Below are 13,333 nucleotides of genomic sequence, written 5' to 3'. Positions count from 1 at the left end.
CTCTTCCCAACCCCAACCACGCTGTCCTCCGTATCCACCCCCTCCTTTCTTTCCCACCCACTCATCACCCCAGGCTGGGGAATCTCCATTGACGTTCGGGTGACGCTACTGTGCTTCCACTGTGGGTAGGTGGGGGTGGTTTCCAAGCGCTGCACAGGTAACGCCACCGCTGCCGCCATATTGACAGAGCTGGGGATGGGGAGGGGGCCCTAGGAAGAGGGGTGGGGGACAGAGTCAACGCCAAGCGACAGTTGCGGCGGCGGCAGTGCTGAGCACCAGTCGAGAGGAGCTCTCCGTGAGGCAGCAGAGTTTTCTTGTCTATTGGGGCAGCTGCCTGCGGCGGCGATCCTCAGCTCGCAGCCTGTGAGCGGACGCTGCAGCGAGGGCAGCGGTGGCTGAAGCAGGGTCTGAGGGTTACGTGGGTGTTGGCGGCGGCAGGCAAGCTCAAACGACGGGATGCGCGGTCGCTCCAGCAGTTGGCAGCTCCTGTTCAAGTGCTCCTGAAGGGGCAATGCTACCGTTCACTCCTCAGGAGGAGCTTTGGAACCAAAAAATGGAGGTGTTCGGAGGCGGCGCAAGCAGCGGCGAGGTTAGTATGGTGGCCGAGGACTGGAGCCAACCCCCTCCTTTCCACAGGACGCTGGCTGGAGGCCTGAGAGAGAAGGGGCATAGGGCTAGGGAGCGGGGTGATCAGGCAAGATCCCTTGAGGCTGCAGGATGGTGAAGCACGCGCTGCCCCAACTGTGCATTCCCTGGAGACGGCGGGCTAGGGCGTGGGGAGCGAGAGCAGCCCGGGCCTGGGCTCCTCAGAAGGAGCTCCTGCTGCACGAACCACGCTGGAGTTGTGACTAAGTTTCCCTTTGCGACCTGAAATGGGACTAGGGAACCCCCCTGGTGCAGCGCCTAGCTCTGTGCATTCCTCTTTCTCTGCTGCGCCGGGTTTGCTGGTTGGGACCACTTTCTGGGACAGCTGCTGATTCCAGTTAGCTGTAGAACCCCGTGTGCTTTAGGATTCCAGCGCAACAAAAACATACCTAGGTGTCAGACTAACTCTGGGGACCTTTGCTTATAGGGATGTGTGCTTCTTACTTAGGTTGCTGGATTCTCCGTGGCATGTTGTGGTTTTTGTAACAACCCAAGTAGAGATTAACTGGCAGCCAGGTTTCTTTATTTACATTAAGGTGATGTTCTGTGGTCCCCTCAGTTCCACCACCCTCTTCCTCCTGCCCTTCTTTCCCCAAATGATGTCTCTGCCCTGTTAGTCTTTAAAAGAAAACGCAAAGGAAACCCCAGCCCTTATTAAGAGGAATCTTTGGAAGACTACTAGGTTCAACCAGGATATTTTCATTTTTCTCTGTTCTCGCTCTTCTGAAACTGTTCTGGTTGGACTTAGGTCAGCTATGTAGTGAACACTTAGATGTGCACAGGTACTCTGTAAAAGCAGTGTTATTGCTGTTTGTTGGTGTTGTTAGAAGCGGGCAGCATTTAAACACTAAAAATGAGACTTTGGGGATAGAAAATTGGATCATTTTATGATAACTTAATGGATTGGCAGCATAGTACTCCAGTAGAGGTCATAATAGACCTCATAAAAATACGTGAATGCCAAGTATTGATTCACAATAGGATATTTTGAGGTAGCACTGGCAATCGCAGTCCTCCGCATCTCAAGATGCAAATTTGTCTTCAAATACTTGCTCCATCCTTAAAAATACACTTTGGACTGTTCTCTGTTTAACTCGTTCTTTTATCTTTTTCAAATTTCCAACAAATTGGGGTTAAAATTACGTGCAAGGATAACATTTAACAAGAAATGTGTAACAGAAATGAATTCAGGAGTCTAAAGTTGAACCTTCTCCACTATAGTACATATTTTACAAGTAAATTAAGCAGTTCCAAAATGCATTTTAATAGTCTACATCTCTTAAGAACAGGATAAATGAAAAAGGGTTCATTTCTTCTTGGAATTGATTCGTACTTCAAGAATTTTCTAGCAAGACCATTAAAAGGGAGAGGAATTTTATTTTATTCACTAATGTAATCAGTTGACTTATAGTCCCAGGTATCACGTTTATAAAAACAGTTAAATGGTTGTATATAAGGATGGGGTGGGAGATGGAGAGCCTTTTGCATGCCTACTATTTTATTATTTTTGTTACATTTGCATGCAGAACTGTTTTAAATCATAATTACCATATATGGTATTTTTGTTGTTTGCAGTATGTTTTAGGTTATTATAGAGATTTAACAATGGGTCTCTCTAACTCCGCAGTTTGGAAAATACTCAAGTGGAAATTGTTAAACCCTCTGAAGTAAAACAAAAGGTGAAGGTACTGTGGTGAAGATAGCATTTTTGCCTCCTTTGTCTAGAACAGTTATGATTTTTTAGATTTAATTCTTCAAGTGACTTAAAAATATTCTAGGTGAAACCTAAGTGCTATATCTGAACAGACCTGTTTAGTATGTAAAAGAGCTTTGTTGTTGTTGTTGTTGTTGTTTATAATAGTGCTCTTTTGATAAGAAGGAAACAATTTTACCTCCAAGACTTTATATTTATTTTAATTTCTTGTTTGTTGATGTTGACTTTAGGAATATTAACCCTTCAGCATGAGCTTTGCAGCCCCAGTCATGATAGTTTTTAGGACTAAGGATGCTTTAATTGTGGAATATGCTTTTTGAAAATGTATTGGAATCCTTAAAGAAAATGTGAGTGAGAATGTGTTAACTTTAATGTCAAAGGAGTTATTTCTGTCAGGTTTTTTTTGTGTGTTGTATCCTGGTAAAATTAAAGATTATATGCACTATCATATACTGTGGAGTCTTTTTCTGCATCTATCTTTTACTTGTCTTATTTCATGGGCAATTGTTAACCTCTGAATTAACATTCAAAAGTGTGAGGATTGCTTGTTTGAGATTCTGAACATGATTTCCTACAGGAAAAACTTATTAATAGTTACATTTTTAGACCAGTGCACAATAGTGAGGTATAATGATGAAGAACTAACCACTGTTTGTAAAATTGTCCTGTGGGGAAGTGTGTTGGACGTTTTAGATAAGAACTAGCTTGGTTCCAGTGAGAGGTGGAAAATGGGCCTGAAAAGGGCAAATATGGGCTCTGTTGGTTTCTGAGAAGGTTTTGGGGAGAGTGGAAATAGGATAAGCAAGAGGCTTTGGTTGCGAGAGCTCTTACAGTGACTGTCTTAATTAAGTATACTAGGAGTAGGAACTTCAAAGGGCATCACCCTCTAGAAAGCCATAATTTTAGCTCTTGCCTGGATTTTTGTCTGGATGAAGGAAGAGGTGTTACTTGAGGTCTTATGGGTATTGAACACTCCTGGGTAAGGGTCATAAAGAACAGCCTGATTTAGTAAAGTTAACTTTTCATGAGTTAGTGCAATATACATTACAGTGTGCATTTAGTTGGTTGGTTGGTTGGTTGTTTTTGGTGAGACAGTGCTTGCTTCGTGATGGAGGAATTGATTATAGTTTTCAAATTGCATATTATTTTGAAAGTTTATTTATTTAAGTAATCTCTAACCCAGTGTGGGGCTTGAACTCGTCATCCTAAGATCATACAGTGTAATATTATTTTCAGGAGTAGAATTTGGTGATTAAACACTCACATACAGCACCCAGTGCTCATCACAAGTACCCTCCTTAATCCCCATCACCTATTTAACCCATCACCCCACACACCCTACCTCTGGTAACCATCAGTTTGTTTTCTATAGTTAAGAGTCCGTTTTTTGGTTTTCCTGTCTTTTTTTTTTCCTCCATATGCATTTGTTTTGTCTCTTAAATCCCACATATGAGTGAAATCAGATGATATTTGCCTTTCTCTAACTTATTTCACTTAGCATAATACTCTCTAGCTCATCCAGGTCCTTGCAAATGGCAAGACTTCATTCTTTTTTATAGCTGAGTAATATTCCATTACATATACCACTTTTATCCATTCATCAGTTGACGGTCATTTGGACTCTTTCCATAAATTGGGTATTGTTGATAATACTTCTGTACATCCCGGTACATGTATCCCTTCTAATCAGTATTTTTGTATCCTTAGGGTAAATACCTAGTAGTGCAATTGCTGAATCCAGGGTAGTTCAATTTTAAAAGTTTTGACGAACCTCCACATTGATTTCCAGAGTGGCTATACAAGTTTGCATTCCCCCAACAGTGTAAGAGGGTTCCCCTTCCTCTGCAGACTCACCAACACCTGTGGTTTCCTGTGTTGTTAATTTTAGCCATTCTGACTGTTGTGTGGTGATAAATCATTGTAGTTTTGATTTGTATTTCCCTGATGATGTGTGATAATGAGCCTTTGCATGTGGCTGTTGTCCATCTGTCTGACTTCTTTGGAAAAAATGTCTATTCATGTCTTCTGCCTGTTTGTTAATTGGATTCTTTGTTTTTTAGATGTTGAATTTTATAAGTTCTTTATGTATTTTGGATACTAACCCTCTATCAGATACTCCATTTGCAAATATATTCTCCCATTCAGTAGGTTGCCTTTTAGTTTTGTTGATTATTTCCTTTGCTGTGCAGCAGGTTTTTATTTTTATGAAGTCCCAATGTCTTTTTTGTTTTGTTTTGTTTTCCTTGCCTTCAGAGACGTGTCTAGTAAAAAGTTGCTATGGCTGATGTCAAAGAGATTGCGGTCTGTGTTCTCCTCTAGTGTTTTGATGGTTTCCTCTTTCACATTTAGGTCTTTCATCCATTTTGAATTTATTTTTGTGTATTGTGTAAGAAAGTGGTCCGGTTTCAGTCTTTTCATTTTTTGCATGCCTATAGTATTTCCAACAGCATTTGTTGAAGAGCCTTTTTTTCCCCAATTGGATATTCTTTTCTGCTTTGTCAAAGATTAGTTGACTATATAGTTGTGGGTTCATTTCTGGGTTTTCTATTCTATTCCATTATCTAAGTGTCTCTTTTTGTGACAGTACCATACTCTCTTGATCACTACAGCTTTGTAATATGACTTGAAATCTGGAATTGTGATGCCTCCAGCTTTGCTTTTCTTTTTCAATGTTGCTTTGGCATTTCGTGGTCTTTTGTGGTTCTATACAAATTTTAGGATCGTTTGTTCTAGTTCTGTGAAAAATACTGGGGGTATTTTGATAGGGATTGCACTAAATATATAGATTGCATTGGTAATATAGACATTTTAACAATATTTGTTCTTCCAGTCCATGAGCATGGGATGTTTTTCCATTTGTTGTGTTATCTTCAATTTCTTTAATCAGTGTTTTATAGATTTCAGAGTACAGGTCTTTCACTTCTTTGGTTAGGTTTATTCCTAGGTATCTTATTGTTTTTTGTGCAATTGTAAATGGGATTTCTGTATGTTCATTTTGTATCCTGTGACTTTACTAAATTTGTATGTCAGTTCTAGCAGTTTTTTGAGGGGAGTCTTTCAGGTTTTCTATATAAAATATCATGTCATCTACAAATAGTGAAAGTTTGAATTCTTTATTGATTTGGATGCCTTTTATTCCTTTTTGCTGTCTTATTGCTGTGACTAAGACTAGTAGTGCCATGTTAAATAACAGTGGTAAGAGTGGACATCCTTGTATTTTTCCTGACTGAAGAGGAAGAGCTCTCAGTTTTTGCCCATTGAAGATGATATGAAGAGTGCGTTTTTTGTATATGGCCCTTATTATGTTGAGGTATTTTTCCTCTAGCCCTTGTTGAGGGTTTTTGTTATGAATGGATGTTGTACTTTGTCAAATGCTATCATGAATGGATGTTGTACTTTGTCAAATGCTTTTTCTGCATCTATTGCAAAGATCATATGGTTCTAATCCTTTCTTTTATTAATGTAGTGTCATGTTGATTGATTTGCAAATATTGAACCACCTTGTAGCCCAGGAATAAATCCTACTTGATTGTGGAGAATGATTCTTTTAATGTACTGTTGGATTCAATTCGCTACTATTTTATTGAGAATTTTTGCATCCATGTGCATCAGGGATGTTGACCTGTAGTTCTCTTTTTTAGTGGTGTCTTTGTCTGGTTTTGGTATCAGGGTAATGTTGGCCTGAGAGAATGAATTTGGAAGTTTTTCCTCCATTTCTTGTCTAATCTTTATTATTTCTCTTCTTCTGCTGGCTTTAGGATTCGTTCATTGTTCTTTTTCAAGCTCCCTTAAGTGTAAGGTTAGGTTGTTTATTTGAGATTTTTCTCGCTTCTGGATATAGGCCTGTATTGCTATATACTACCTTCTTATGACTGTTTTTGCTGCATCTGAAAGGTCTTAGACCATTGTTTTTTCATTTTCATTTGTTTTCATGTATATTTTTATTTCTTCTTTGATTTCCTGGTTGCCCCAACCATTGTTTAGTAGCATGTTCTTCAACCTCTTTGTGTTTGTGGTCTTTCCAATTTTCTTTCTTCTAGTTGACATCAAGTTTCATAGTGTTGTGGATAGAAAATATGCATGGTACAATCTAACTCTTTTTGTACTTGTTGGGGCCTAATTTGTGATCTAGTGTGCACTTGAAGATAATGTGCACTTGAAGATAATGTGAATTGTGTTGCTATAGGATAGAGTGTTCTGGATATATCTGTTAAGTCCATCTGGTCCAATGTGCCTTTTAAAAGCATTGTTTCCCTGTTGATTTTATGCTTAGATGATCTGTCCATTGATGTAAGTGGGATGTAAAATCTGCTACTGTTATTATATTATTGTCAATGATTTCCTTTAATTTTATTATTAATTATTGCATATATTTGGGTGCTTTCCTATTAGGGGCATAAATGTTTACATTTGTTTGATCTTGTTGGATATATGATGATATAGTGCTCTTCATCTCTTGTTACAGTCTTTGGTTTAAAATTTTATTTGTCTGATGTAAGTATTGATCGTCTGACTTTTGACTTTGTTTGCATGATAAATATTTCTTCATCCTCTCACTTTGAATCTGCAGGTACCTTTAGTTCTAAAATGGATTTCTTGTAGGCAGCATATTGATGGGAATTGTTTCTTTTTAATCTGTCTGACACCCTATATTTTTTGATTGGAGCATTTATTCCATTTACATTCAGAGTGATTATTGATAGATATGTATTTAGTGCCATTTTAGTGCCCATTTTGTCATTGTTTCTGCAGATTTTCTGCTTTTTTTTTTCTTGCCTTTGTCACTTCTGGTCTTTCTTTTCCACTCAAAGAGTCCCCTGTAATATGTTTTGCAGTGCTACTTTAGTGGTCATGAACTCCTTTCATTTTTGTGTGTCTGGGAAACTCTTTATCTCTCCTTCTATTGTGAATGATAGCCTTGCTGGATAGAGTATTCTTGGCTGCAGATTTTTCCCATTCAGCACTTTGAATATATCATGCCACTCCCTTCTGGCTTGCCAAGTTTCTGTTGACAGATCCGTAGCTAGCTTTATGGATGTTTCCTTGTAAATTAGGTACTTCTTTTGTCTTGCTGCTTTTAAGATTTTTTATTTTGTGCTATATTTTGCAAATTTAATTACACTGTCTTGGTGTTGTCCTGCTTTTGTTGATTTTGATGAGAATTATCTGTGCCTCCTGTATCTGGATATATGTTTCCTTCCCCATATTAGGGAAGTTTTCACCTATTATTTCCTCAAATAAATTTTCTTTCCCCTTTTCTTCTTCTAGGACTCCTATAATATGAATGTTATTATGTTTGATGGAGTCACTGAGTTCCCTAATTTTCCTTGTTCCATAATTCTTTCTCTCTTTTGTTGAACTTCATTAATTTGCCATTATTTTTTTCTGTATCACTTATACATTCCTCTTCTTTTTCCAGCCTTGTGTCATTGCATCCAGTGTGTTTGGAACCTCAGTTATTGCGTTTTTCATTTCTGAGTGATTTTTTAAACTCTTTTATCTCTGCAGTAAGGACCTCCCCAAAGTCTTCCATTCTTTTCTCAAGTCCAGCGAGTTTCCTTATGATTGTTGCTTTATTTTTATTAATTTGTTTTTCTAAAGTTTATTTATTTTTGAGGGAGAGAGAGCGAGAGAGAGCAAGCGAGTGAGCAGGGGACAGGCAAAGAGAGAGAGAGAGAGAGAGAGAGAGAGAGAGAATCTCAAGCAGTCTTCATGCTGACATCATGGAGCCTGATGCAGGGCTCAATCTCACAAACCATGAGATCATGACCTGAACCAAATCAGGAGTCAGATGCTTAACTGACTGAGCCACTCAGGCAACTCTATGATTATTGCTTTAAATTCTCCCTCTGACATATTTCTTATATCTGTTTTGCTTAGATCTTTTGCCATGACCTTATCTTGTTTCATGTGGGATGAATTCCTCCATTTTGGCATTTTTTCTAAGTCTCTGTCTTTTCTTCTGTGTTAGAAAAGCCTGTTATGTTTCCTATTCCTTAGTGTAATGGCTTTCTGCAGAAGAGATCATGCAGTGTTCAGGGCCTGACACTTCAGGGAGTCTCACTGGAATGTGCTGTGTGCATCTGCTGTTGTGTTTTGGCTGCTCTATCCTTCATACCAGTTGTCTGCAGAAGCTCTCCTTGCCTGCAGTGGGCAGTGTTTGGTCCTTGGCTAGAGTGTGGTGAGTTTTAACTAGGTGTGCTTTGGTCTGCTTATTGAATGAAACCTGATGCTATTTCCACTAGAACTGAAGCCTTGCAGAACTGTCCTGTTGGGAGACATGGTGTGGGTGGGAGTTCTGCTGGTCTTCTCAGGAAGAGGCCCAGCATACTGGGACAGAGGCAAACTTCACCTAGAAAGTCCTTACTTGCAGAGTACAGGGGTATGGGACCTGGCATAATCAGGTTAGGCAGCCAGTATTGGCACTGTGGTGCAGAAGTTGGTCCTGTTTTTATGCGGAGGAGGAAAATGGGGCTAGCCAGCTCCTTTGTCCCTGAGGTGGGATTTCTGTGCTTGCTGCCATCAGGGAAGCACCCCGGGAAGAGCAAACAGGTTCCCTCCTTTGTGTCCCAGGTGCCTTCCCTGATCACTATCTGCCTCTGGGATGTTTTACTGCCTTCTCTCCAGGAGCAGTGCAGTGCCTTCCAGGTTCTCTCCCAGCCAAGCCTGGAGACTTTCAGAACTCCAGGCTCTAGGGAAGTGATGTGGGCAGCAGCCTGCGCCAGTCCACTGGGAAGGGTTTCGATGTGCTGGATTAACCTGGAAGGGCAGTTGCACCAGAGTGCAGGGATGTGGTACCCAAAACAAACAGACCAGGCAGCCAGTGTTGGGGCTGAGCTGCCCTTGGCAGATGGCTCTGTGTTTATGCTGAGGGGGGAGGGAAATGGAGCATGAGGGTTTCTCTGTCCCTGAAGAGGCTTGCCTGTCAATGTTATCTCTCATGTAGGACATCCAAGAAGAGCCAGTAATCTACCCCTTGTTACCCAGGCATTCCTCAGATCACTGTTTCTATGCTGTCTGCCCCTAGATTTGTTTGTCTGCCTCTCCCCAGGAGTAGGGTAGTACCCTCAGGGCTCTATTCCAGCCTAGCCTCAGACCTTTAGAACTCCAGTCTTCAAGCCCTGCTCCTTGCAAAACTCATGAGAATCAGCTCCTCTCGTTTTCCCAGGCAGTGGTTTTGGGGAAGTATTATCTTTATGAGTTCCACTGTATGCTTCTTTCTCTCTTACATTTCTCTGGGACCATGGCTTCCTTCCTCCTACAACACCTGTCATCCATTTCTTCCCCAAACCAAGTCTCTACACTTCCTACCTTCTTGGATGTGGCTTCTTCTCTCCCTTTTGTTGTGGAGTTTGTTCTATCAGTCTTCACGTTGATGTCTTTGGTATTCAGAATAATTTGATAGTCATCTAGATGTATTCAAGAGATGGGATGAGATGAGCCTAGGGTCCTCCTGCTATGCCACCATCTTCATTTCTCTAAATGGTACTTTTATATTATTTCTTTATCAATACTGGCTTTGTTTAAAGAAGTTAGTTTAGAAATAAAGTTCACTGATAAAAACAGTTTGGGATTAAAGCCACAGACTTTAAATATTTAACCAGAATGACACCTATATGGCAGATTGAGAAAAATTGCTAGTTTTATTTAATTTAATGAGACCCTATAGTAACAGAGGAAAGAACATGGGTTTAGGAAGCTTATTAATATGGGTTCCATTCTCCCCTCCAACTCATACTAGATGTGTGACCCAACACTTAGTCTCTCTGAGACTAAGTTTCTTCATTTGTAAATGGGAAAAAAAATTTCAAGCATTGTTATGTTAAAAAATTCAGTACTGGGTTTAATACACTTATCACAAAAACAACAACAACAAAAAAATGAAAATATCTTTCAGTACCAGAATTAGGGCATATGTCTTTCACAGTGCAATTGTTTCATGGAAGGGGGAAAAAGAAATTCTATCTTATTTCAGCTCTACCAACAAATTTTGTTTGTAATTGTTATGGCAGTATTATGCATATAATACTGTTAGGCAGTATTAAGCCTTTTGATGCTTTGAATTTTTTGTTCAGATGAGGGTATGTAGGAAAGCAACAGAAATGTGTATAGCTGAATTTCTTGGACAAGATAACTCTTGCATTACAAAATGCTTGGAGTTGTTTTAGAGATAGTGAATACAATTTAACATCAAATTAAACCATGACTATTTTTGTTAAAAAAGATCTAAGGATAACAAAATAAATAAAAGTTGCTTTGCAAATAGTACATCTCTAATACACAGGGGTTCCCTCTCTTTCCCCGCAATCATCATCATTTTTCTTTCCCCCACCCTTAAACTCTGAATTATTGTCACCTATATTAACTTTGGGATTTGTCTTTCTCTGTATGACTTATTTCACTTAGCATAACACTCTCTGATTCCATCCACATTGCTACAAAAGGCCATATTTCATTCTTTCTCATTGCCAAGTAGTATTCCATTGTATATATATAAACCACAATTTCTTTATCCATTCATCAGTTGATGGACGTTTAGGATCTTTCATAATTTGGCTATTGTTGAAAGTGCTGCTATAAACATACCATATGTTTTCACTCTTATGTGGATTCTGAGAAACTTAACAGAAGACCATGGGGGAGGGGAAGGGAAGAAAAAAGTTAGAGAGGGAGTGAGCCAAACCATAAGAGACTCTTAAAAACTGAGAATAAACTGAGGGTTGATGGGGGTGGGAGGGAGGGGAAAGTGGGTGATGGGCATTGAGGAAAACACCTGTGGGGATGAGCACTGGGTGTTGTATGGAAACCAATTTGACAGTAAATTTCATATTAAAAGATAATAAAATGCTCCATCTTTCTGTCAAAAAGAAAAAAAAAAAACCTTTGGGATTTAGATAGCCGTGGTCATAGCCCCCAGCTTTCTCTATTATGAGAAGTTTTTCTTAAGACTTTCATCCTATATCTGAATATTTCATTGAAGTATAGTAATCACTTTTGTAATCACAGATAGGGTGATTCAGGGATAAAATATGAAGTTAGGAGCACTAGGGGGGATAAGAGACAATTCAATTTATTATAACTGGCTAATGAGGTATTTCATTGACATTTATTTTTTCCCCCCTTTCTGAACTTTTGTCATGGTAGGAATTGGTTCAGTTGATCAAGTGTTTATAGGGTACAAGGCAGTGCAGTACATAGTATTGTAATATGAAATGCCTAAATATATACCACACAAAGTCTTACCCCATTCCCATGGGTTTACATTTGGGTGGGCAAGATAGACATGTATGGAAACTTCTGTTATACAAATCACAAGACCATCAACAATGAGGTGGTTGTGGTAGTGATTTAGGGATAGATCTGGTAATGCCTTGTGAAAGAGGTGGAATTTGAGCAGGGCAGTAGAGAGTGGGTAATATTTTCACAGATAGAGATGAACGGAGCATATTTCTGGTGGATCGGTACAGTAGAGGCAAATACATAGGGGTGTTCTTGTAGGAAGAATCTAATACTGCTAGGATATAAGTCTATGATGTGAGAATGAAGATACAGTGTGAGATGAGGTAGGGAATGTACTAAAGGTAGGTTAGTCCCAGTTTTCATGGGGATTTAAAAGGATTTGAGGGTTCAATGTTAATTTATAAAGGGGATATAATAAAGGATGTCAAGGACATGAGTGACATGACTAGATCTATGCTTTGAAAAATAACTGATGGTAGTGTGTAGGATAGATCAGAGTCAGGGAGAGACTGAAGGTGGGGAATAACAGCTAGGAGGCTATTGTATTAGTGGAAGTAATAGTGAGATTTTTGAACTAGGGCAAAAAGGGTAGAAAAGAAGACTTATGGGGAAAGAACTTACAGAGATAAAACAGAAGTTGGCAACTGATTAGAAATAAGAGGGAAGAATGAAAAACAACACTTATTAGGAGTGTTTTGATAGTCCTTAATTTAATACATATTTAATGCATTCCAGCCAATATAAGTGTCTATGTTAGCCACTGGACTAGTACAAAGATAGTAGATCTTTGCAGCATAGGTAGATAGAAAGCTAAAATGAACTTTCCCTTCTCTCATATTGTCTTCAACAAAAGCAGACCACTCTGATGATTTCTTACTGTGCTTAAAATTTTTACTGCTACAGACAAATGCATTTATTTCTTAGCTAAAAAGTTTTTCATGCTTTTTAACATTTATTTATTTTTGAGAGACAGAGATGGAGCACGAATGGGGGAGGGGCAGAGGGAGAGGGAGACACAGAATCCGAGGCTCCAGGCTCTGAGCTGTCAGCACAGAGCCCAATGCAGGGCTGGAACTTAGGAACTGTGAGATCATGACCTGAGCCAAAATCAGATGCCCAACTGACTGATCCACCCAGGCGCCCCTTCATGCTTTTTAAATGGTCTTGGACCTGTAATTCTTGTTTCATCAATATTCATCTTAAATGGTCAGCAGCCCCTGGGTGCAGAGGGCTGTTCTGAAAATAGTGGTTGGTGCTACTTTCTGGAATGTAGAAAAAGGAATAGGGACATCTGTATTTCTTGTGTGTTTTCACAAAGTTTATTTGGATTAGGAAGTGGGAGGGGCCAATAGGGCCCTGCTCTCTCCACCACAAGTGCCTCCAGTCTCCTCCAAAACTGTTTTCCTTTAATCAGGTCTGGTCTGGAAATATTCCAGTCAGTTCCTTCAGGGAAGGACCTCTGTATTTACTGACCTTGATTATTTCATCAAGAGAGCTTATCATTATCATTACCATTGCATAATAACTGACTTGGTGGTGTTGCTATTGTGGACCACACTGTTGTTTCAATACCACCTCTCTTATAGTCTCCATCTCTAATTGTGAGAAGGAAATACAAAATTTTTTACCTTCTTGAAAATTTCTGTATTGGTGGATGCTTTCATTGTCTTTATCAGCAATTCTGAAGATTTGGTAAGCACTTGGAATATTTAGAAAAGCCTTTTAGTACTTTGT

The 13,333-nt window shown here is 39.4% G+C and overlaps 1 protein-coding gene across 1 annotated transcript in view; it reads left to right on the top strand.

Moving 5' to 3' along the window:
• Nucleotides 1–511: 511 nt before the first annotated feature.
• RPS6KA6 (ribosomal protein S6 kinase A6) overlaps nt 512–13,333 on the top strand; it is a 181,125-nt gene continuing 168,303 nt past the window's right edge. The window contains exon 1 of the mRNA XM_047843898.1: nt 512–589. Within this exon, the coding sequence (XP_047699854.1) occupies nt 512–589 (78 nt within the window). The remainder of the gene's footprint in view (nt 590–13,333) is intronic.

The sequence above is a fragment of the Prionailurus viverrinus genome, chromosome X (assembly GCF_022837055.1).
Source record: "Prionailurus viverrinus isolate Anna chromosome X, UM_Priviv_1.0, whole genome shotgun sequence".
In the NCBI taxonomy this organism is placed as follows: Eukaryota; Metazoa; Chordata; class Mammalia; order Carnivora; family Felidae; genus Prionailurus; species Prionailurus viverrinus.
The sequence above is the reverse complement of the archived record's forward strand: the minus strand, read 5'-3'. Positions and strand labels throughout refer to the sequence as shown.